General features: G+C 33.4%; 1 protein-coding gene across 14 annotated transcripts in view; it reads right to left on the minus strand.

The window, feature by feature from the left end:
* Nucleotides 1-27,281, minus strand: part of mamo (maternal gene required for meiosis) — a 698,235-nt gene that overhangs the window by 13,825 nt on the left and 657,129 nt on the right. For 10 of the 14 annotated variants that reach the window (XR_012411478.1, XM_073974305.1, XM_073974312.1 and 7 more), the window contains 2 exons: nt 2,190-2,338; nt 617-2,120 (listed from right to left, as the gene is read on the minus strand). Coding sequence is in view for 13 of the 14 variants with exons in the window: in XM_073974305.1 (XP_073830406.1) it covers nt 617-2,120; nt 2,190-2,338 (1,653 nt within the window). In the remaining variant the exon portion in view is untranslated. The remainder of the gene's footprint in view (nt 1-616; nt 2,121-2,189; nt 2,339-27,281) is intronic. The other 4 variants (XM_073974316.1, XM_073974314.1, XM_073974315.1 and 1 more) reach the window with 1 other exon arrangement.

Consider the following 27,281-nt stretch of genomic DNA (forward strand, 5'->3'; position numbering starts at 1 on the left):
GAATGGTTAATTATGGGTAGTTCAGTAAAAACTGTAGTTAAAACCCTTAAAATACCTAAAATAGGAGTTATATGGCGTGTCTTATTAAAAAAATCGTGTTTCGGGTCATGGGTGCCAATTTTGGGTCGTGCTTTTTTTTTGGATTCTCTTGTGCTTTTTTTGTAAAATTTAAACACGTACGACACATGCGTGTCACGATCGTGCCTAATTTTTGTTTTAAAAAGTTTCATTTGAAAATCGTGTGAAAAATACAAAGTACGACATTTATTGTTTAATTGATGAAAACATGTTAAGAGCCCATTGTTATGGCTAAAATTGAATCCTTAAAAAATTGTGATTAGCTATGTATATTAAAATCCAAGCCGATGTTCGCAAATTTCTGTAAGATTCGTTTTTTTTACCTATAACAAAATTTGTTCATCGATTGGTGTATTTTTACACGATTTTTAAATGACAATTTTTGAACATTAAAAATTAGGCACGATCGTGACACGGGGCCTAATATATTTTTTTAAGATAATGGAATGTTTGCCCTCAAGGAAATAAAATGCAGTACTTGCTCAATTGTATCCCCATCTTTTCTAAGCAATATATTTATTATATTATCAAAACTTACCCTCTTGTTTGTACTATGTATTCCGTCAGAGCATTCAATATTCGGCTCATTCGTATTGGTCTGTAATTGAACTCTTACAGCAGAGTCAATGTCGGCATCCTGTTCATCTTCATGCCTTTGAGAGTGTTGCTGCTGTTGTTGGTGGTGGTGCAGCTGCTGCTGAGAATCGTCATCTTCACGCTCCTTCTTGATATTAATACGCAAATCTTCAACCCCGTCTGATTCGGGGCCCATTACACCCATAGCAGACTCCTGTCCACTGGCAATGTTCATTTCATGTTCCTGGATTTGTTGCTGCAAATGCATGGCAAATGGATGTTTCCCCTTTTTGCCATGTAATCGCTCCAGAGCATGATTAAGACGATGCTTCTTAAAGGATTTCAAATAGCGAAACTGCATGCCACAGACATCGCAGGTGAACAGTTTGTCAGCGGGTAGACGCGAACGATGATTGGTTTCTTTGTGTTTGGCATAAGCTGAACGATATCGATAGGATTGACCACATTGTTCACAAATAAAAGGTTTTTCCTCACCTGGCCCCAATAGGGGATGCTGCAGGGCAGCATGCTGCTCCAATAGCCAAACATTGGGAAAATGGGCATTGCACACTACACAACGGGTCTCCTCTTCGATGGGCTCGCTGAACAGCGATGAGGTATCCGAGGGGCTTTTTAGCATACTACTACGGCTAAGTGAAAGTTGACCTGGTGTTCCAGGGGCTGGTGGCGGTGTAGATGAGGTAGATGAAGAGGAGCTTTTCTCCTTACAACTTGAGGTATCCGTTGGAGTGCTTGAGTTCAGTAAAAATTGCGTATACGACTTCAAGCCAGCCTCCGCGGCCAGTGAGGGACCGGAATGACGACGTTGCAATAATTGCTCTAAGGAATCCTTATAGATCATCGATGAGGTAATGGAACTCGTGGTGGCAGCACTCGAATTGCCACTGTCACGATCTCGTATAGCTGCTGCCTCATCGTGATGTGTTGTAGTCATCTCAATGGGGACATCACTGTCATTGTTGTCATCCTTGGTGGTGGGATGACAGGGGGTCACAGAACGTTCGGAAATCTTGTGTAAAGGACCACTGGCATTCGATTGATGGGGAGATGGTGTATTTTGTCTACTTAATTTGATTAGCTTCTGTGGCTGTAACTGTTGGGATACATGGTTATGTTGTGATGATTGTTGGTGCTGCTGCTGCTGTTGCTGATGATGGAAAAATGCACTAGGCGACGGATAACGTATATTGAAAGGTGGTTGTTGTTTGTACTGCTGTTGCTGTGTTATGGAACGGTGTTGTTGTTGTTTGCTAACCAAATCATTTGGCCCCACCCCACCCATATTGGAGGGGGTAGATGATGAAGATCTAGTCAGTAGATCGGCAGTGTTTAAGTGATGCATGTGATTTGGATGATAATCTTTGGAAAGTAAATCGCTTAAAGGATTATAACGGTGGGAGAAATCCTTTGATGTAGATGGTGGTGGGGTAAGTAAACCGCGATTTCTAAACAAGAAAAAAAAAACAAAATAAATAAACAAAAATGTAGCAACTGTTGAAAGAGTGAACACTCACCTTAAAGCCTCTTCTGCTAGCCAAGTTTGATGGTGTAACATTGTCAAAATTCTGGACGGATCAATATCGAATAAACTCAAACCCAGCGGTGTAAAAGGAAAAGCAAATGGTGTTGGACATCTGGCGGCCATGCCAAAGTTACGCAATAGCTATAAAGTAAATTGAAATAAAAAGAAATTCACATTTTAATATTAGTTCCTAGTTTTAAAGAAAATAGTTGATATGGGAAGAGACAGACTATTGATAAAAATGAATGCCAATAATGGAGTAATCAACAAATAAACATGCAGCTAATTAATTTACACACAGAAACACAACATTTAAAACAACACAAATTATATATGGGAAATAATTTATTTTTTGATTTTTTTTTTTGGCAGCTGTGACTAAAACTTAAGAAATATACTATTTTTTCTAATATCATATTTTCGGTTTTGTTTAAAGGGTAAATCTTATATAAGGCTTACCATAACATCCTAAAGCCCAGACTAGGCAAGATTTTCTTAAAACTTGTTTGTAATTTTTTGTCGGTTTTATTTCGAAAAAAGTTAAACAGTAAATAAATATTAATATTTACTCCTTGATAGAAATTCTAAGTGAGGGACAAATAAAAACTTGTGGGGAACTTGGGATTTAAAGCATACTTTATAAATTAAATATAGAATTTGTATATGTTGGTATTTACAATTATAAAAAATGGAAACTGCATTGTAAGTTTGTCACATTTATGTTATTCAAACGTTGTTTTCGTTTTCCGCAATATCAGCTAATGGCTATAATAATGGCTAAAATCCAATTTGATCCGCCACTTTCAATTGTTTTCATTCACAACAAAGTATCAATAATTCTCAAACTTAGGGCAGAGTCATGGCACAATTACCCAGGTAGTGGTATCACAAGTCAAATCCCTTTATAAAAAAATATTTTTGTTGTAATTTCCTCAACAACATAAAGAAAGTTTTGACATAACATATTCAAAATTTTACGATGCCACTACCATTGGCAGAGTATAGTGGATCATTGTCAAAAAAATATTCAATCAATTTTTGCTCTCAATAAAAATAGTTCAAATGAAAGAAAAAATAAACAGAAGAGAGAAATGCCTTTAAATCCCGATGAAAAATAATATTGTTGACAGATGGTGTTGTTGTTGTAGCTACACAAATATGTTCGTTCGTATGTTTGTTGTATTCAGGTAAATGGTTCTAGTTCCTCTGTATCCAGATTAAAAAATTCTGCAACCCGGAATGCCTGCTTCCATAAAGAGTCAGTAGACAGGTGGGTGGGGTTAGGTGGGCAGCTAAACAAATGTAGCGGGTCGTGCGGTCGCAATCCACATGTACGGCATGTGTTGGGTATCGTGCCATCAATTCGGGCCCAATATGAATTGCGGCGGCTGCATCGTCCGGATCTTAACTGGGCTAAAACTACTCGTGCTTGTCTTGGCTGTTGGCGTTCTTCTGCTGCGTTGGATAGGGGTACTGCCTACGCAACTGCATCATTGTGAGTGGCAGGGATGCCCATGGCAGTAACACTCAAGCATCGACAACTTTTTGCTGTGCTGATGTGCCGGTAAAATCTTAGTCTACTTATGAATATGGTCCACTGGTGTTATGAGAAGGCACCATGTTGGAGTCCTCAGTGCGGCATTCTGAAAGGTTTGAATTGTCTTCCACTGTGTAGCGCTGCATATCACACTGGCGCCGCATTACTTACCACAGGCCGGCCTATCGCTTTACAAGAGGTCAACAAGGTTACTTTGTCACCACTCCAAGTGCTGACGGCACTTCCTCTGATCTTGTTGTAAATAGCTGCGACTTGTGCGGACGAACGCTATACCCAATATCTTGGGGTAGTTAGTTATCGAAATCAGGGCACCATCGACCAATACGTTCAGGGGGAGCTTCATTTCAGCCGTCCAGGTGGTAAACAGTGTGGCAGAGTATTTAGCGGCAGACATTTTCATATTCCTCAGATGGAAGAACTTGAACGATCATGGGCGGTATAACCCTAAACCGCTGTATGGAAGATATACCTCGAAGTACTTGAGGAATAGGGTCTACACATATCTGCGTTGCTATAGCGGACAAGGCAGTATGGATGGCAGCGGATGAGTCCATGATGGTTAACGGTGGCGCCCACAGGCTTCGAAGAAGTTTACGCTAGTGCTTAGAAGTTGTTGAGTGCTAGGCTCTCTAATCTCTTCCTTGTCCTCCCAAGCAAAGAAAAACTCCTGACAAATTTCGTCACCAAAACAAGAAAGAAATTGTAATCTCCCAGGCGGTTACAGGCATATGTCAAATCCTCCGCAACTGCGACACGTGTTCCTCAAAGAGTAAAGCGGAAGAATAAATGGAAGAACTGCACTAAATCAGCTATGTAAACATTTAACATATCACATATGTCATCGACGATAGGACCCGACGCCAAGATCATACTTTCATACGCATACAAAACGATCTCTTTGCCGTCTGAAGGTTGTGCAATTTCAGAAAGGAAGGGGTTAAACAGCTTCGTAGATATCACACCGCCTTGGGGGACTCCCTGTTACACTCTACGGTTTTTGGACTTTTTATATATGCAAACGACTGGGAGGAAGTCTTATATATATCCTCGAACAGCTTGTCATGTCAGACGGTATCGAGAGACTTCATTAGGCCAAGAGCCACCGTAACCGTTCGGTCTTACGGACTGCTCTGGTTCAGTTCTCAACTGATATGTATGGATATGGCGTGTAGGACCATATGTGGTGCTGTGCATTTTCCGGAATCCATGCTTATGTTGGGAAACTGGGAAACTGCTTCTCATCATGGGGAGACAAAGAGCCTCTAGAATCATTGCTACTGGCTGTAAGAGACAGAGAGAGAGAGAGATCGTGCTGTACGATGCAGTTCTGTTGGCATCATTGCATGGCTTCAGTAGCGGGACCACCCTGCCAACTGCTTCTGGTACAATATGGGTGGCTATGGGACACTTGTTAAATAATAAACCCCAGGTTTATCCAGTCGCTTCAGCATTACCATAGAGATTCCGAGTGGGATTTAGCGTTTCGGATGACGTTTGTCTGCAACATCGATCATCGTAAATTGTGGTGGTACCTCTTCGGCTGGAATTGCCGGTTAAAATTATAAGCGCACCTCCTTGGATCTGTTACTTTCACACCGTTGAAAATATAAGCCGTTCTATCATCCTTCTTTTCCGGATTCGAGAGTGATTTACACAATTTATTTAATTCTGTACCAATGCTGCATTGCTCCAGGTAGTCAAAGTACCTTTTCCGCTTACGTTCGCCTACTAGCCTGTTGATTTTAAGAGTAAGTCCTATAACTCTTGTGTGTTCATGGTTTGTACGACTAAGCTCATCGCGCTAATTTGCTAGTCCCGCCACCTCCGCTGGGAAATTTGGTATAATTTCGGGTATTCGGCCAGCACATATGTAAAGAGCGCCTGCAGTCCAGATGATGTCCCGAAAAATCCTCTTAGCTACCTGAGGATCTAAAGTAATGGGCAGCTCGCTGAAGCGGTAAATTCTCTGAACCCTTGCCAATCAGCAACAGACGGTTATTGCCCTCCAAAAGCGAACTAATGTCGGGCATACATATAACGCAAGGTCTAGCTATTCATCAGCGGTATGTATTTACACACATTAAGCAACTCTGCCTAGACAGTCCCACACATTAAAAATACACCCATTCCATACATCCACTACATTTTACCGAAGTTGACATATGGTGGATCTGGCAAATGTAATAGATCAATGGCCCGGAGTTCTTCTCTATCACGGCGCGGACCAAAGGTGCTCGGAGCAGGCATATATTGCCGCCATCAAGGTTAAAAAATATACGAATACAAACATATAATGGTGTAGGTAACGGCTTCTGGTCGAAGATACATCCGAGTCAATCCGCTACATAGGACCGTGGTTCAGCAATCGATTTTCCTGGCCAAAACTCCATTTTTTTTCGTAACTGATATTTAATCGATAGTAAATATATTCAAACTAAGTAAACCAAAATTTTTTATCAATATATTGGAAGGTGTGGACGTGGTGTGCCACTAAAGACTGCAATTTCCCCCCACTTTGGAAAATACGTAATTTTTGAAAATGTCTTAAGAAAAAATAGCTATTTATCGGAAACTATAACAGATACTGTACTAGCTTTTTTTGAGGAACAAAACGGTACAATGTTCGGTTTTCGCAGAAGGATACCTGAGAGTGTCCTCTTTCAGCCCATATAAGCTTTTGTGCCCGTACCGTTCGGCTTAAGACATTTTTAATTTATTGAAATTACATGAGTAAAATGTATGTTTTTTCCATACCGTTTCTCATATTAATAATAGCTTTTTATGAAACCCAAGAAGTATTTTTAATTTTTAACAAAAATACTACATGTTTTTGAAAAAAAAATTATCCTTTAGTATTTTGATAGTTTTTTTATAAAGATATAGAAAACACTCATATTTTACCGACAATAGTAAACATCTCAAAAGCTTAACTTTGACCTTGAATTGCTCTACATCTACTACACTGAATTTTACCTATTTTCATTCACGGGATATAATATCGCTATCCGTTCAACAGTTACAGAGTTTTGGACTAAAAAACGATTCTGAACCACTGTGCGCGTGGGATTGGTTGACATATCGACACCTCCAAATAATAGTATGCTAAGTCTGAAAAGTGAGTTTTGCAGGAGAAGCTCTCAAAGTTTGGAAATTTTTTTGAACTTCAGTACTATGCTAAGTCAATATTTGTTTATAACTTCTGTTCGGATTGACCGATCATTACCAAAATTAGACATAATTTAAGTTAAAGGACGTTCGACACCTCCAAATAATAGTTTGCTAATTCTGAAAAGCGAGTTTTGCAGGACAAGCTCTAAAAGTTTGGAAATATTTTGACCTTCAGTACTATGCTAAGTAAATATTTGTTTATAACTTCTGTTCGTATTGTCCGATCATTACCAAAATTTGACAGAATTTAAGTTAAAGGACGTTAAATATAAAAATGTAAAGAACTTGAAAACATGCTAAGTCGACTTAGCATACTACTGTTTGGAGGCGTCGATATGATGTATTGCTTTTTGTTGACATATGACATATTAGGCTGATGACATTTTGAATTTTTCCCAAAAATAATTTCCTGTTACACTAATGTTGCCCATTGAAAAAGGTGAGGCACAAACCTCTTAAGATTAATATTAAATTTAAGATTTTATAAAATCTTATATATAACGCGATTAGATAAAACAACTTCACGCATAAAATGATATTAATAAGAGAGTAAAAAAGTCATCACCGTATACCAAAAACAATTTGGTAGCCACATAAACAGAGTTACCCTTAACCATTGAAATTTGCCAATAATTTTGAACCTTGACCTTTTTCAAGCTCGCCAATGTTTACACTCAAATATCTGTTAAAGAAAAATGCCTAAGATTTATTTGCTTCTTTTTTATATTTTAATATTTATTGGTTTTCAAAATGTTGTTTTTTTTTGTAATTTTGGTATTTTTTTCTTCTTTTTTTCAATATATGTTTTTGTTTTGGTTTGTTTATAACTATATTTTCTGTTTATGCAAAAAATAAAATATATATGTGTAGAAAAAAAACGTAACACGTTTTCTTTACAATAAAAATCAGTTTCATTACTTCTGGTTGATGTTGTTGTTCTTGTAATATAATTTAGTACATTTTTTTCTTTTTTATGTATTTTCCTTTTTTAGCTTCATCAATACGGCGCTTTTTTTTCTTCTTTTTTCATTAAAGGTAATTATTTTTTGTCATATATAATATACGTGTATATGTATGTATAGATTTTGTTTCTTCTTGTTGTCCATAATTCTGAGGTTTTGTTTTTTTTTTTCATCATCTAAATATGTGTAGGTTTTTGTTTTGTTCTCGTTTTTAATTAGCTTCTTCTTCTAAATTTGCAATCTTGATCCTTATAATTTCTTTTGTTTTATTTTGCTTGTCTCTTCTTCGAATTACTATATTTTGCTGGGAAAATTATATGTAAATTTAGATGTGGTAAATGGGTTAAATGTTTGTTGATGAGGGTGTGTTGTGTTTTTTTTTGGGGGGGTTTATTTTTCATAATTTACAGCTATGATATGCATTTTTTGTAAATTTTCCACATGTTTTAAGTTTCTTTTGGAAATTCTTTTTACAAAGAATTGAGGGATAAAATTTTCATTTGTGGCTCCTAATAGGCTCTGTTCTAAAATATGTGTGTATTTTGTATAGCTCGGTATATTTTAATGGCTGTAAAATGTTTAATGAGTACAACATATGCTATGTTTTCTTTTTGAGAGTACCAAATATTATTTTTATATATTTATTTATGAAATTAAAATCATATTGTGTATTGTTTTGTATTACTAATACATGGGCTTGAAATGTCAATAAGCAGCAATTAATTTATTTCATATTGAAAATATTCAACAGCTTATGGCTATATCACACCATATGCTCTTTCACATGTATGTTGTCACTTTAGGTATACTAATATACAGACCAGCTGATGTCATACTCGTACATGTGAAAAAGCATATGGTGTGTATAACCATTAGAAACACCAATACAATCAAATTGCTTCCGATTCCGGAGTAACATACTTTAACCATTGTTCATGAAAGAACTAGTTCAAAGTAAGGATTCCATGAAATTAATCGACGGAACCATATCCAGCTCATTCGTGCATTTAGATAATCTCATTCATTTAGCTCCATTCGTTCATATAGCTCTTCTAGTTTTTTAGGTTGAACGAGTGAATGTACATAGTTCCTTCAGGCCATTTTAAATTAGTTTTCCTTCTATCTCCCACTTACCTTACAAAAATGAACGAAAACGTTTCATTAAATTTTCTTGTTAAAACTAGTCTGTTGGAAAATTAAATATTTAACAAATATCTTGCGCATTTTTTAATTTATATCAATTAAAAGGAATATATTAGAGTTGTTTAATTCACAACGGAAGTAGTGCAATTGAACATTTCATTGAAAAGATCTTTTAAACTAGATCAGTTTACTGAACTAAAATCGCATGTTATTCACTTAGGCACAGTGGTTCCGAAATCGACTTTGATGAGTTTTATAAAAACCCAAGGAGTAATTTTTTAATGTTTGTTGTTAAAAAGTCAAAAACACTCATACTATGATGCAAAATATGAAAAAAACTCAAAATTTTAACTTTGAATTCCTCCGCAACTACTTGACCGAATTTGATCACTTTTAATGTATCGGAAAACCTTCGAACGACAAAAGTTCGGTCAACCGTTTCTTCGGCTATAATGTAATGGTGCATCAGGAATTCTTGCCACAAGTTCCTATGATCAATAAATCGTCAGAAACAGAATTGTGCAAAAACAAATCGTGGATAACGCACCAGTTCACATGTCTCAACCTCCGTATACACCGGACTTGGCCCCTGCTGGCTGACTTTTTCCTCTTCCCAAAACAGAAGACACTGCTAATAGGAAAGCGTATTGCTACGACCAGCGTACGTAAAAATACATTATGAAACATTTCCAATGGTTTCGTTTTCTACTTTCCATAGAAACAATACTAACCGAAACATAACCCACGTTAACCGAACTCGATGTTTCGTTTCGTTTACATTCGTGAGTGCGAACAAAACGAATAGCGAAATGGTCTCAATTCCACAACAACAGATAGACAACGAAAAAGTTTAAATCACATGAATAATTCAATGAATCATTCATTTGGTGGTTGAAAAAACAACATTCCGCATCTCGCGAGGAAGCAAAGAGAGCTTCTCTCTCCGCTCACTAATGATGATGTTAGCTGATAGGGTTGTTAAGCAATTAAATGTGTGTCTGAGTGTGGCATTGATCATTTCGCACAGCAAATGCTTGCCAAAAAATCTTGTTGTTTCGGTGGTGAATGAAACAACTCGGCAAAGCATAGCCGAAGTACATTTCAGTAATCGTAAGGTTTTCGTATTTTTGCATTGAAAAGTTGGTGGTTTTGTTTTAAAAGCGAGACGATTCAGAGAAACTGACAAGTTTGTGACCATGTGTGATTGGTACGGGAATCGTTTTGTTTATTTGCGTTCATTGGCTACGACTGAGGATGTAAAAGAAAAATTGAAAGAGGAGCTGATGGCTATACCAAAAAGCGCGTTGCGGGGATTGCAAAAAACGCTGACATAAGTGTATTAGATCTGAGGTCGATTATTTTGAAGGGGAGAAGTTAGTTATTGATAACGGGTATTTTTTAATCAGACGTCGTACATGAAGTAGTACACCGTATAGAGAGAACGAAGATGTATACACTAGATGTATGCATCGTCATCGGAGGCGCTTTCCACAACGCTAATCCACTCCTTAGAGGTGTTTCATGTAGACCGGGACCTTAGGAACTGGATACACCATATGCTAAGAATTATATGGATAAGCAGCGCGATATACAGACGACGTTATAATACTTCTGAGGGGAAAAAAATCAAAGTTTTGTAGGAGGGTCATAACGGCTCTTAAATTGCTTACATCTGGGCCAGACCGAGAGGTCTAAATATTAATCCGAAAAAAACGGAATTAAATACCTTAAACAGTTAAGTTCCTGAGCATAATTCTAGATAGGACACTTAAATGGAATGGTTATACAGAAGCGTAATTAGACCGCTTCTAACGCATGCAGCTGTGATATGGTGGACAGCTATGTACAAATTTGTTCACATTGCATTTTCTGCTTAAGCATCAGTGGGGCAATGAGGACTACATCGACCAGGGCTTTAGAAAAAATTTTTGTTGTCCACCCCATAGAAATTCAGGTAAGATATAAAGCAGCCATCGCAACAATATGACTTAAGTCGAGGAGCGAGTGGATCGAAAGTGACCACCAAAAAATACTACGGATCACAACGGGTGAGTCAATAGATCATATTGTATCAGACCGTATACCTGCAACAAGTGAAGTTGCTTTATGTGAAGTTTTGATACCAGACAGAGACATGTGGATCGATGGAACTCTAGTACAGATACCCGCTGTATGCTACGGGTGTACTGCTGTGCTGAGCGGCTGTGCTAGGGGGAAAACGGGCTGGGTCTTTATATAACAGAACCGGAAACAAGAGACTTCTTTCGACTACCGGATCATAACACGATCCTTCAGCCGGATTGTGCGCTTAAACCAATTATGGAAGTACTTTTCCACTCCGATTGAGACATCTCCTAAAGTTGGGTTTAAATGCTTCAACAACATCTTATGGCGACGAAAATCATTGACCACCCCTTTCTTCTTGACGTGCGGGAATAAAAAGAAGTCATTGGGTGCCAACTCAGGGCTGTACGCTGGATGACCCATCAATTCCACGTATTGCCGATCAAAAAGGCACAGGGTTGAGTCGATGTGTGAGAACGCGCATTGTGCACAATGATTCGTCTCTTGTTCGTTTTTCGAATTGCTCCGAAGACTTCAAGCAAAAATATTGTGGTGTACCTCTCAAAACCTGCGACCATTTGCTTCGAACGATTTGGTTGGATTTCGCTCGTCTTCGTAAACCCACTCGGTCGTTTGAGCATACGCATAGATCCATGATTCGCCACCTGTGACAATCTAATTTATAAAGGACTTTCGAAGCATCGCGATCGTGTTTTTTGTTTTTCAAAATCCATGCAATATCGAATGTATGCTGGTGGAAGAAATGTCGCAGGAAATGTTAAATAGCTCCTGGAAACACGTAGTGTTGTCAAGACCAAAAACTTATAAAGTATCCCTCGTATTAAGGCTATAACAAACAATACAGCAAAATCAAAAACTGTCTTGGAGTGAAAATGTCAATAAGCGACTTCTCCCATCATGGTTCGGTAAACATTATATGGGTACCAGGTCTAATTCTCTGGCAAAACACACCAGGCCTAGTTTTTGTAGGCCTACTCTGGTTTAAGTGTATTTCCATACGGGCATGTCGCTTCTCTTCGTAATCTAACAAAACCCTTGCTCGTTCCTTTTTAGGTTGTGACTGTATTAGAGTTGTGCCAAATTAACTATAAGGAACTATCTAGTTCACAACGCAGTTCCAATGGCCCACATCATTTGTATGAACAAACTGCGTATACGTAACATCATACGCTAGATTTTATGAAGTTACTCATACGTTTTGGAACTAGTACAGTGAACTAAGAACTAGATTACCCAACTCTATACTGTATGTGCTTTCATACAAACGAATGAAATTGCTATATGAACTATGTGGAACTATCTAGTTCACTAAGCAGTTCCAATAGCCCCCATCATACGCTAGATTTTATGAAGTTACTCATACTTTTTGAAACTAGTACAGTGAACTAGGAATTAGATTACCCATCTTGAGACTGTATGTGTTTTCATACAAATGAACGAAATTGTTAGCGAACGATTCAGAGCTGGTGAACGTTTCTGATCCAAACATTTGAACTAGATAGTGAACTATGAACTATATTTATTTACAAATGTTGCTTATTAGGGCGACGATAGTTTTTAATATTGATTTTAATTAATTTCTTGTTGAAGTTGAGCTTAATGACCGATGATGTTTGCAAGTGAAAGAGGAAAGCCGAAGACTCGAACCTACACAATCACCACTATGTGACATGTTTCGCTTTTGGTAGAGGCTCATCAGACATATTGGTTGTGGAGCGGCTTCGCTGTCATCTAACTTGTCTTCTTTCAAATACAATTTGTTTTAAATTACTGAACTAGTTCAGTCAAAAGAGATTAACTATATGGAGCGATCTTTCAAATGAACTAGAATTTACAACTCTAGAATATTATATTCATACATAAATATACTTTTTAAGGATCTGAACATACCAATTCCTTAAAAGGAAGAAATAATGTACCGATGCAGCATAAACATTTTCCCATTAACATTCCCAAAGAGACAACGGAGTGAGTGCTGTCCCATTAAATGTTTCGCTCAATTATATGAAACTTCCCGTTCATGTGACTCAGACATTCAGTGCGCAATGCGGACATGTTTTTGTTCCCATCCAAAATTCTTGAGTTCAAGTATTTACAAACAAATAAAAAGGTCGAAAATTCACAAAAGTTTAATATTTCAATTATTAAGATAATTTAGGAATTTATGTCTATAGGTTAGGTCTTTCACCGTTGTGGGCAAGATTCGTACCCCAAACGTAGGTGTTTCAATGGAGAAGTGCTTAAGGTCCATTTTGGACAATAGATGCTGGTAATTTTCAAGACTTTGAAAGCATAATATTTGCTCTTAATTTTTCAGCCCATGTCTTAATATTAATGATTTGGTGGAAATAAACTACTGTTGGGTGCAAAAATTTTAACCTTCCGAAATGTTTGTATTTAATAAAAAGAAAAATATGGTTTATGTATTTGTTTTTTTTTGTTTAAATAAAATCTTTATTAATAATTTAAAATTAATAAAAAAAATACTAAATATATATTTTATGATAATGGGAACTTAAAATTTCATTTTGTAATAAAAAATTCATAATAATAAAAATAATGTAAGTCCTTAAAATATCTATAAAAATGAATAAATGAAAATAAAAGTTAAAAAATACATATAATAATTATAAACTAATGAAATGACAATGAATGAATTTGCGTTTTTTAGTATTAAATGTAAATGTCTATATGATCAATGCAAATATTGTGATTTGTTTAATTAGTTCCAGCTTAGATTTTTAGTATGTTTAAGTACGTTCTTAATTTTAATGGTTGGTTTTTGTTTTTGTTAAACAATTTTTAAAAACTTTTATTTTTTACCCTTAATAAGTAATACGTTTTATAAAACTAAGTTCATTTTTTATGATAATTTTGGTTCTTTTTTTTAATGTTTATTTTATTTTCTTGTTTGTTGTTGGTTGTTGTTTTAATATAAACATAACGTATATTTGTGTTTGTTGTTAATTGTATTTGTATTTATTTATTTTTTGTTTGTTTTTGCTTGTTTTGTATGTAATCAATCTTTATGTGTTGTCTTAAGTATATGTAATTATTAAAAATATATATTTTATTGTAGGAACATATTGACGTAATTTTAACGTATTGCAGCTATTTTTGTTTTCTTATAAATTTATTAAAAATAAGCAAATAATATTAAAAAAAAAGGAATGAAAAACATGAAATGTATGTGAAGAAAGTGAAATAAATGAGAATGTTTGAGATTATGTGGAGTGTTTGTGGTGGCTTTGCTTCCCAATTTGACAAGGAAAAGTAATCTTGACCACCAAAGATACAAATCCATTTTTGTTCTCAATAAATATGAAAAAAAAACTCTTAGATCGTATTAAAATTAATAAGAAGACTAAAAAAGATGTTTAAACTTATATAAGTGAAATATGTAGTTTATTCTATGGGATGTAGTTGGTTGTTTCTCAAGAAAAAACAAAAAACAATTGTGTGTATGTATGTCTGTCTGTATGTATACAAATGAGCCTCATAGGAAACTTAAATTTTCAACCATTAGGTACTATTTTATATTTTTATAAGTATGTGTAATAAAATAATAAATTTACTATTTGTTTTTAATGTTAGTGGATTTGTTATTTACTTTTCTGTCTGGTGTCTAGATGATGGTTAGTGTTGCCATATTTATATGGGAATATTTTACAAATTTGTCTAAATAAAATGTAAATAAAATGATAATCATTAAAAAAGGAACAATATTTTTAATAAAAAAAAAAACTAATTATAAATTAATAAAATAATAATTCATTTACATGGGAGGATTCCATTAAATATGTTTGTTAAATAAAATGTCTATTTCATTTGTAATTACCATAAAGAATTGAAAATAAATTCTTTTGTGTTGTGGATTTCTTTTTGTTTTGTTTTGATATTTCGGATAGGTTAAAAATCTTTATGATTATTGATTTTTAGTATTTTTTGTTTTTAAAAATATATTATAAAGACTTTTTATAGTCTCATTGTGGAAAATACTTATAATATCATTTTATCTTTTGCATCTAAAACATTTTACAAAACTTTCAGTTTTTTGTTTTTATTTTATATATTTTTGGTTATTTTAAGTAAATTTTTTGTTGTTGTATTTTCTTTTGGGGGATATGCAAAAACTACTTTGTCTGAGTTGTTTATATCTATAAGTGGTTGCAGTTGTTGTTGTTATTTCTATTAATCCTGTAGATCTGATCTACTCAGTTGTTATTGGTTGTTACTATGTATATATAAAAGCTCTAACTCTTTTTTGTTGGTTAGCAATGCTTTTTTTCTTTCTACTAGGCTTTCTAAATGATAACCGACGAAAAGCCTAAAAATTAAAAAAAAAAATTATACTCAATTTTGTGTGGGTCTATGTTTGCTCCTTTACAGTGGTTTAAAAAAAATCCCTTATCTTAACTTACTTGTTTTGTTATAAAATATTATATGTAGTATTGTTTTACGACATATAAATATATATGTAATTATATATTTTTATTTTTATAAAAATGGGAGATTAGGCACTACAGTGTGTGTATTATGTAATTTTTTTCTTTTACCAAAAAATGTGTGATATAATTTTAATCCAGAAAAAATGTTCTTGTTCTTTGTTTTTGTAGACCAATCAACTGCAAAGATAAATAAATATTGAGCAATTTCATACCAAAATCCTTTCGAATTCTAAGCAAAATTTTTGGATTATGGCCAATCAAACTTGTCGTAAAAAGACATTCATTGAAATTAATTTGTTGGTTTTTGTTTCTATTCTTCTTTTGTAAATATTTTATAATTACATGTTTGTTTCCTGTTTCTTTAGTTAAGGGATAAAAAAAGAAAATTGTTATTCCTATATACATTTTATAGAAAAAAAGAAAACATAGATAAATGCTTTATTTTTTTATATATACAACAAAACAAAGTGGTGAATAAAAAACGGAATAATTTTCATTTATCAATTGTCAATTAATTCATTCAATTATATCATGATTAATAATATTTTTCTTTTCGATTATGTTTAGGGGTTTCTTTTAATAGCTTGGCACTCAAATTATAATTAATTGGTTGTTTGTTTATTTTTAGTTTATTTTATATAATTCACTATTTTATTTGTTTATTTTTTTAGGTTCTTTTAAATGATTGGTTGTTGTTGTTTGTTTTAATTAGCTATTTTTTATTGTTTGTCTTTTTTTAATCGATCTATTTGTGTGTTGTGTGTGTCTTTTGTTAAGTTTATTGCTTTGAAACCAATATCGATAATTATTGTATTGTTAATTTGTTTAGTTTACGTTTTTTTGTTCTATTAAAATCCTATTTTGTTTAAGATTTATAACGGGTCTTCAATTGGTTTATTTCATTTATACAAGTTTCTGGTAACATCGTTTTCAATTTACTTTTATTTGAAGAAATTCAATGGAAAATCTTTTAAAATTGACATTAGTGTTTTAAAAGACAAAATACCAAAAGTTTTGTGAAAAGGGAAGTAGTTTAAGTAATTTCTTTAAGAAGAACTATGCTTTGTTCTCAAAAGGTGAGACTTCTCTCATGTCAATTTGTGCAGCCTGATTCGAAAGCCGAACGGCGTTTCGAACATAGCACTACACCAGTTATAGATACAATTTTCATAGCGGAAAAAATTGGGAAAATGTATGCGGTGTGAACTCTCTAAAAAATAAGTTTTATTAAATCAAGATATATACAGCCCTTTTACAAATATTTCTTGGGAGATTTTTCTCATGGTATCTTTATATTGCCACACTAGGCCGAGGCAATTTGTGTGGAAGGAAAAAACCTTAATGGGTCCTTCGCGTTTCTGATTCCTGGGATTGAACTGAGCAAAAAAGTCCACTGGACCATATGTCTACCGCAAAAATCGAGCCTCCCGATTTTGACTTTAATTTTTTTATTGGTGTTTTTTGGATATTTTGGCATATAAGAGCCAAACCATTGAGATTTGCGACCCAACACAACCCAAAATTGTAGCCAACACAATAATTAAGAACTCTCTAGTGCATCGCAAAAGTATTGGAATGCTCCTTCAGGCAGTATTGGCCTTGATAAAGTGCACATTTGTCGGCAAATATCGATAAATGACGTTGTACTACAAAAGTTGACCAGAAAGATATTCAAGCGTTCTGTTACAAAATTCTATCGTGTGGGGTCCATGGACAACGAAAATACTTTTGGTTCGGTTGGGTCACTTCGTTTTATTATTTTATAACGGTAAAAGTAATGACAATCTGGGTTTCTTACATTTTCAATTTTAAATGGGCATATCTTCTTTTTTCACTACGGATTTCTATTGATCGCTTTTCCTATTAAAGTTGTGAATAATATCTTCCGAATAAGCTACTGTTTGTTCAAATCGGTTAATAAATGGCTATGTTGTAGTGTTTGATTCATACCAATACAATTAATCAACCACTATAATTAAATCGGGAGGCTCGATTTTCGCGGTAGACATATGGCCCTGTGGACTTTTTTGCTCAGTTCAATCCCAGGAATCAGAAACGCGAAGGGCCCATTATAGTTTTCAAATCGCCCCGGCTTTTGCCACACATTCAATATACAAATTCTTCAATATTATTGGTGTTGTTTTTTATATCATATTTATTTTCAACTACTAAATTAAAGTTGTTTTCTATTAATTCCATTGAAATTATAACAATCTGGCATATTTTGCGGGAACTGAACGTTTAAAAAAAACGTGTGGCAATGTCGGAGGTGATAAAAAGATCATAATGGGCGATTTCAAAACTCAGCTAGGATCGGACAATGACAACTTTGAATGTATAAAGGTCAAACATGGCTTAGGAACAATGAAAGCAGCCGATCACAACACGTTATATGGGTACATCACTACACTAACATACTGCCCATAAACCACCCAGTACAGAATTTAAATATTTCAACTACAAACATCATGAAACTAGAGACGACATAAGCGCAACACCTTCTTCCATGGACGAAATATGACATGGAAGAAGGCAATCTTTTGCAATGCTTAAACTATGGAGGCATAACTCTTTTGAACGTTGCAAATAAAACAATTGCGTATTTTCTAAACGAATTTCATCAGCAATGAGAATTTCATCCGAAATTAGAAAACAGCAAGCTGACTTTCGATAAAACTATTCCTTTGTGGATCATATAAATAGCCTTAAGCGGGGTACACACGATCAGTTTGACTGTTGATTTTTTGGAAATATCGATAACTATCAAACTGTACAGCAACATCAAAATATTTTGTGTTTGCCTGATGACTGACAAAAATGAGCGGCCACACTGGCAAGCAACCGATTATTTGAGCAAAACTGACAGTCGAAACTGATAGTGTGTAACCCGCTTTAGAATTATCATAAAGACATCTATAGAACTAATAGCACCAATATATCTAACTTTCTCATAGGGCTCTCTATGATGACTCCCATTGCAGAATTTTGGTTTAAAGCTTGGTACACATTGTCAGTTTTGAATGACATATTTGTTGTTGCTTGCTAGTGTGGCCGTTCATTTTTGTCATTCATCATGCAACCACAAAATATTTTGTGGTTGCTGGACGGTTGGACACTTATCGATAATTGCAAAAAATCGTCATACAAAACTGACAATGTGTACTGTACTTAACGAGCCAGAAAAAAATATGTGTATGACAAGTATCTTCGCTTCTTTTTAATAATGTTTTGGACAGGGTGATGACTTCAGCGACTCAGGATTTTGGCTCCATCATTTGTGGTTTAAAGATAGTGCATGTCTTGGTGAAGGTTGTATGTGCAGAGGACAGAGATATTTAGTTGAACAGGGATCTAATTTGAATACAATCCACTTTAAAAGATAAACATGTGGTAGGTAGACCGACTCTTATTGTTGGAGGTCGTTTAAGACCTTTTGCTTGCTACATGTGGTATGACTGAGTTAGATAACTGGATGTAATCTATGCTGCTGACTGATAAGCATGTGTGTTTGCCACATGTAAGATAAGTAAGTGTGGTATGACCTCTCCAAAAGCTTGTGTAGCAGGTGCGTTCGTACATTTTTGTGCACTCTCCTCTCTCTTTTACACACTAGTCTAAGTTAGGTTAAGCCAAATTGTAATATATAGTTCTTAAGAATAGTTTCTTAAAGAAAAAAATTCCTTTAAAGAAAAAAACACAGAAAAATCAAATTGAATGCGAAATGTTTATTATCATTTGAAAAAACATACGATGATATTTATTTTTTGCAGATTATCCCCCCTTATTATAAGTCTTCTTTTGTTGTAGTTTGGATTTTACGAACAGATTTATAGCTTTCTGGTTAACTTAAAGTTAAAGGTTATCATTAAATTTCAAGGAGGATATTCTTGGCATTTACTTTTAATGTGAAAATTATAGTTGTAGTGCCTCCAAATTTGTTTTTTTTTGCGTTTTCAAATCCATCCAATAGTAAAAGAAGACATGTAATAATGGCCTTATGTCTAACCACATATTGGCCGAGGCTACGTCTCAGACGGTCCATCCTTTGAGTCCAATTTTCAATTCAAGCTTTTCGTCTGGTAACTGGCGAATGGCACGTCTGATGCCAAGACCGGAATCGAAGCGGCTTTATCCCCATGCAATTTTGACTTTAAGGAAAAGGTCTAACGGAGTGATATGAGACGATCTTGGTGGCCAATTGACTGGTCCAAAAAGTGCTCGCCGAAGTGTTCTTTCAATAAATCCATTGATTGATGCGATGTGTGGGAAGTTGGCGCCGTTTTGTTGAAACCAAAAGTCGCCGAGATTACGAGCTTCAACGGTCAACGAGCAATAACGGTCGCCATTGACGATGAAGCCCTAACCAGAATAATTTTGAAGAAATAAGACCCGACGATTCCACCGACCCACAAACCGTCATTTTTTCTGGATGAAGTGGCAGCTCTTGAGTCTCTTTAAGTTGCTCTTCTTCCCAAATGTGGCAAGTTTGCTTCTTTACATACCTATAAAGCCAGATATATACCTCATCACTGAACATAATTAGGCTCGACACACACTCCCCACCTAACGCGAATTTTCGTAATAAAGTTGAAATAAGCTTTTCCATGATAAAATGTCAAACTGTACTAAACAAAAATAACATGACACCTGACACGACTCACGCGTGATCTGTCAAAAAAAGGCTGTTGAAAAAAATTACCTCTTCTTGGATCACCCGTTATTACTCGTAGTAAATTAAGTCATTCGTTTCTTCGGATCCCTAAACTACGCTGATGATATAAGCCTTTTGTCGCATCTGTAGTGGAATTCTGTAACTCATTTTTCGAGTTACCGACAATTATCGGTAAAATTCAAATGCTTATAATTTCGGTAATTAAAGAAATTTTTCGGAAAGTTAATAACCAAAAAAAGTTGTCGCTAATTCCTGATAGCAACAGTATTGTCAACTTTCAACTGATATTTTTCATTCAAAATTTTGCATATTAATTTTACCGATTTTTGTCGGTAACTTAAATAATTATTTACAGAATTTCACTACTGAACTCAAACATGCAACATCAAATATACCAAGTGCTAGAGTATACGCAGAGAATTATATGAATTTAATTATCTCGGCAGAATATTCATTTGAAAGGCAACACAAAAACCAAGCCTTCGGAGCACTCAAAAATAAATGGAGATCATCCAACAAGACGGAAATATTGCCAAAGAAGCCCTTGACAAGACGGAAATATTGCCAAAGAAGCCCTTGAGTGCAACTTGCAAGAAAGATGACCCTTTGTTACACCTTGGAACTTGGATTATAATAATAAAATATTAAAAAACTTGCACTTCTCTTAAAAAAAAGCGCTGAATGACGCTCTCTCCTCCTATATTCTATTAGAAAATTTGGCTAAGTAGAAACTAACAGCATGTATGTTGGCATTAGATTGGCTGATAAGTTGTTTTTGACATCTATGGTAAAGTATTTGCACATTTTTCCGTTTCCGTACGGACTCGATTTTCATAAACTGGCATTTACAGCAATTTCTGACATTTTGATCAATTAGTATCGAAATAATGATCGGTTAGGGGGCTCAGGTTAACGTTATCGGATAACGTCATAAATTTCATATTTAAGAAGAAATTTAGATCATCATCTGTTTTTCTGGGTCACCCTAATGAATAAACTTTTGTTTTATCCTAAAGGAAAATTCAATGGGCAATAAATGCCCTCCTGAAGCTGAGAGTTCCAAACATTTCCCTTTACAAAACTTTTGGTATGGAAAATCTACTAAAGAAGCTTCTATTTTTTTTTAAATAATATAAAAAAATTTTCAAAATAAAATTTCATATTTTAATAATAATTAAAGATGAAGAAACAATAAAAGTCGTAACCATTTTATGCAGTTCTCTATATAGTATGTAACGTTTATATTTATTGTGTATATATTGAGATAACGTCTTATGTTTAAAAAATATTTGATTTATAAAAAAAATCATCATTTCGGTTATTTCGGTATTATCATCTGTTTCTCGAGTCTAAAAGTAAACACAAAAATCAAGGCATTTCAAAACAGGGTACTAAGGATTCCGGTTCGGTTTTATATCAACGATTTGTATTGTATGTTGCAGGATTGCCATGCCCAACATGGTGGGGGTGAGTGTTTTTAAAACTATCAACCCCACCCACCCCCCATTGGGGCATTAAAGAGAAGAGAGAGGGGGGCAATTGTGTATGAATATACGGCAGCTACGGGTAAATATTTTCTTTAACGGTTTTAAGATATGGATTTTAAAAATTAAAAATTCGGTTTAATTTTATTTGTTCTGTTGTTGTTGTTGTTCCATTTTGTTTTTTAAAAAAGGCATATTTGGATTAGTTTATACATATGTAAATATTTGCACTATTTTCTGTTATTGTTGTTGTAAAATTAGAATTTAAAAATGTGAAAAAAAATAAGGAAATAAATAATCGTTTAACTTGATCACTATTGGTTTGATTGTAAATAATTCATTCATATTAAATATTTTGTATAATTTTATGTTTTTAATAAAAAAATATTTTATTTGTTATTTGTAGTCACGGTTAATAATAAATACGGTTTAGCTATTTAGTTGTTGTTGCTATTGTGGTATGTTGTTTGTTTTTTTTAACATTGCTGTTGTAGTTTTGCTTGATTTAAAAATATTGGTACTATTGTTGTTTGTTGTTGTAATAGTTGTTTGTGTAATAAAATTGGAAGAATCTGTATTCTTTTTACCCTGAGCCTTTTTGTTGTTCACATATATTTTTTAATGTTGTATATGTTTTCTTGTTATTGGTTAAGTTTATTAAAGTTTACTGCTTAAATATTTTGTTTTTTTTTTTTGTTTGTTTATTATTGTTGTTTTTGTTGCTCTATTGCAAAATAAAACCCATAATAAAATATGTTGTTGTTTTCAGTTTTATCATCAGTTTTTGTCATCAGTTGTTGGTGTTAAGATTCATCATATTGAGTTCGTTGCAATCGCCGTAAACGAATGCTTATCAATGTTGGGTTTGCGCTATGTTGAGTGGGAGAGGGGCGGTTAGATAAAGTAATTTAAATTTGTACGTTGTTTCAATGCTTCAATTAATCAATCAATCAATTAAACAATCAAATTGATAAATCAACTTAAAAACCAAAACTTGTAATTTAAACGAAAATATGTTTTTATGTGTAATTTGTTTGTGATTGGAATCGAAAAATGTTAACCGAAATTTTTTTATATTAGTTGGTCAAATATCGTTACCGAAAATCGTTGGCCGAAAAATCTTTTCGAAAATGTATTTGTTTGCCGAAACTTGCTTTTAGTTTGTTTGTTTGGTTGTTCAAGACTTGGCGAAGGGGAAAAGGTCCCTTCTCCAATGGTTGGAATTTTGGTTGATAGATCGTAAATTGGTTTTTGTCCGTTTTTGTTGGAATTTGGTTGTTATTGATTTGTTTATTGGTTCGAAATTGGATTTTGAGCAGAAAAAATTGATATATCTTTTTTTTTTGTTGTGCCAAAGCTTATTAAATTTTGTTATTTCTTTGTTTTTTGTTTTCGTTAATTTTTAATGTGTTTCAAATTTAAAAATTTTGAATTTGAAATATTTTTATTATTTTTGTGTTTTGTAATTTTGCTGATTTACAATACAAAATCAAAGTGAAAATTATTATTTTGGTTTTATAAGTCATTTTTTTTACTTTGTTTTGGGACTGATCTTAAAACTATTGTGTTTATATTTATATCGTATGCAGTTCTTTGTTTTTAAAAAAATATCATTATGCTTATTGACCTTGTTTGGAGATACAATTTTTTATTTTAATTAATTTTAAGTATATATTCTATGCTTATTTGTTTTTTTTTTCAAATATAAATTCGATTTGATGTTTGAAGCATATACTGATGAAATCTTAAAATTGAAGTTCTCAAATTAAAAATTAATTGATTTGAAATTTAATTGGAACGAGAAAACAAGTTTTGAAATTTCGGTCCTTTGCTGGTGTTACTTCACAAATAGTACGGGAACAGAACTAATGTCTGAGGTCATATACGTGATATTCGGGCTCAAACATGGCAAAGCTTGGTTGGGAGAAGGTGGCCTGCGAAATTCGTTAAAATATCCAAGCCTTGGTTGGGAAAAGTTGCCTTAAAAATTCGTTAAAATATCCACGCCTTTGTTGGGAAAAGTTGCCTTAAAAATTCGTTAAAATATCCACGCCTTAGTTGGGAAAAGGTGGCCTGAAAATTCGTATATCCAAGCCTTGGTTGGAAAAAGGTGGCCTGAAAAATTCGTTAAAATATTCACGCCTCGGTTGGGAAAAGTTGCCTTAAAAATTCGTTAAAATATCCACGCCTTGGTTGGAAAAAGGTGACTTGAAAAAGTCTTTAAAATATTCACGCCTTGGTTGGGAAAAGGTGGATTGAAAAAATCTTTAAAATATCCACGACTTGGTTGGGAAAAGCTGGCTTGAAAAAATCTTTAAAACATCCACGACTTGGTTGGGAAAAGGTGGCTTGAAAAATTCTTTAAAATATTCACGCCTTGGTTGGGAAAAGGTGACTTGAAAATAGTTTTAAAATATTCACGCCTTGGGTGGGAAAAGGTGGCTTGATAAATTCTTTAAAATATCCACGCCTTGGTTGGAAAAAGGATTAAATATCCACTCCTTGATAGGAAAAAAGTGGCTTAAAAATTCGTTAAAATATTCACGCCTTGGTTGGGAAAAGGTGGATTGAAAAAATCTTTAAAATATCCACGACTTGGTTGGGAAAAGGTGACTTGAAAAAATCTTTAAAACATCCACGACTTGGTTGGGAAAAGGTGGCTTGAAAAATTCTTTAAAATATCCATGACTTGGTTGGGAAAAGGTGGCTTGAAAAAATCTTTAAAACATCCACGACTTGGTTGGGAAAAGGTGGCTTGAAAAATTCTTTAAAATATCCATGACTTGGTTGGGAAAAGGTGGCTTGAAAAAATCTTTAAAACATCCACGACTTGGTTGGGAAAAGGTGGCTTGAAAAATTCTTTAAAATATTCAGGCCTTTGTTGGGAAAAGGTGACTTGAAAATATTTTTAAAATATTCACGCCTTGGGTGGGAAAAGGTGGCTTGATAAATTCTTTAAAATATATACGCCTTGGTTGGAAAAAGGATTAAATATCCACTCCTTGATAGGAAAAAAGTGGCTTAAAAATTCGTTAAAATATTCACGCCTTGGTTAGGAAAATGTGACTTGAAAAATTCTTTAAAATCTTCACCCTTGGTTGGGAAAAGGTGACTTGAAAAATTCTTTTGAATATTCACGCCTTGGTTGGGAAAAGGTGACTTGAAAAATTCTTTAAAATCTTCACCCTTGGTTGGGAAAAGGTGACTTGAAAAATTCTTTTGAATATTCACGCCTTGGTTGGGAAAAGGTGACTTGAAAAATTCTTTAAAATATTCACGCCTTGGTTGGGAAAAGGTGGATTGAAAAAATCTTTAAAATATCCACGACTTGGTTGGGAAAAGGTGACTTGAAAAAATCTTTAAAACATCCACGACTTGGTTGGGAAAAGGTGGCTTGAAAAATTCTTTAAAATATCCATGACTTGGTTGGGAAAAGGTGGCTTGAAAAAATCTTTAAAACATCCACGACTTGGTTGGGAAAAGGTGGCTTGAAAAATTCGTTAAAAAATTCACGCCTTGGTTAGGAAAATGTGACTTGAAAAATTCTTTAAAATTTTCACCCTTGGTTGGGAAAAGGTGACTTGAAAAATTCTTTTGAATATTCACGCCTTGGTTGGGTAAAGGTGGCTTGAAAAAATCTTTAAAATATCCACGACTTGGTTGGGAAAATGTGGCTTGAAAAATTCGTTTAAATATTCACGCCATGGTTGGGAAAAGGTGGCATAAAAAATTCTTTAACATATTCACGCCTTTGTTGAGTGAAGGTAGCTTGAAAAATTCGTTAAACGCGGAGATCGTGGCATTTATAAATCTATTCTTAGTGCTGTTTTTGGAACAAAACGTTCTGTTTAGAATAAAAGCCATGAAAGTAAGTAGGTAACTATAAATTCATGTTGGGCGCCAATATGATTGGAATGTAATTAAATTACATTTTAACAAATAGAAATTTTCAAAAGAAGTTTTTTTTTGTTTACGATTCAGTATATACTTCGTTTTTCGAATTTAGGTAATAATTTTTATTTTTTTGGAGATTTTTTATGATGTATTGTGGTTTTTTTTATAGAGGCACTATAAGCATTATTATGGGTGTGTTTGTGTATTTTTTTTTCTTTTCTTATTTCAAAAATATATATTGTTTTCATATCAAATGTACATATTGTTTTCTTTTATATAAATATATTGTATATATGTATGTATAAGGATGTGAATGAAGTCAATTTACATAATAATCTATGTAAATTAATTTTTTTTATTGTGAAACAAATGCAACTTCTTTATGCGTGGTACGCTAATGATATTTTTTTAAAATAATTTTTTATTTATGTGTGGATTGTAAGATACTTATAGATTGAAAAAAAATAAAGTAGGCAAGTTAATTAAATATTTACCTTAATTTGTTTTTTTTTTAATTTGTGAAAACAAAAACCAACAAAAGATTAATTTATATATTCGGTTGTCTAATTTTTATGCATTAAAATTATGTTTTTATCTTGTTGTTGTTCTGCTAAATATATGTAAATATTTATTTTATTTTTCTTATATATGTATATAAATATATGAATGTATGTATGAGTGAGTGGTTGTTGAATTTTAAAATATGCTGAATGGGTGATTTTTTTCAATTTTGTGTTACAAAATGTTTTGTTTTTCATTTTTTTCTGTTATAAGTAAATGTACAAGGGCATACATCGAGATGTCATAGCGATATTGAAATCCTCTAAGTTTAGAGTCGTCATACTTTTAACAACATGTGGTTGTTTCATAGTTTCATGCAATAATACCCATCAACATTGGTGTAAAAACGCCCTTAGAGAAAGATACTGTGTAACCATGACAATGACCTGTTATGAGATTACGATGTATGATTTGTAAATTTAAATATTACTTTATGTTGCCTGCATGTGGGTTGTAAATTCAAGAAAAAATGAAAATAAATCTAAGGTAAATTTAATTTCTAAAATAATATTTTTTTCTGTGAGTCCTAAATTTTAATTTTTGTGATAAGTTCCTTTTATGTTAATTTGTTGTCTTGTTATTTCCTTATAAACGAAACTATGTTTTTCATATATGTATGTATATGCCTATAACTTTATATATTGGTGTGGGAGTTTTATATTTTAAATTTTGTTTGTATATATAATTTTATGTGTAATAAATTTATATATATTCTAGGTTCTTCAACGGTATAAATGTTTTTTTTTTTGTATTTTTGGGCCAAAATTGTTGTATTGTATAATTGTTTTTCATAATAATTGTTTGCCTAAAAATTTAATTTTGTTTTTGTAATCAACTATTTATTGCTCCTAAAATGCTATAACGTTTTTGTTAATATCCAAAAATGATAATTTTGTTATTGTATGCCTAAACTTTTTTTGTTTTAAATTTTGTTTGTGGGTAAAATTTTTTCTAAAAATTTTAATTTAGCGTGTAATTTTGTTTTAGCCTTTTCTCTAAAAGAAATACCGAAAATAATTAATTTTTTATACAAAATTTTGTTGATCTAACAAGGCAACATAGTCTAAACACAAAAGATTTATATAAGCCAAACAATTTTCATACTAAAT

Source organism: Musca autumnalis, unplaced genomic scaffold, assembly GCF_047663935.1.
Source record: "Musca autumnalis isolate F117 unplaced genomic scaffold, ASM4766393v1 scaffold_3, whole genome shotgun sequence".
NCBI lineage: Eukaryota > Metazoa > Arthropoda > Insecta > Diptera > Muscidae > Musca > Musca autumnalis.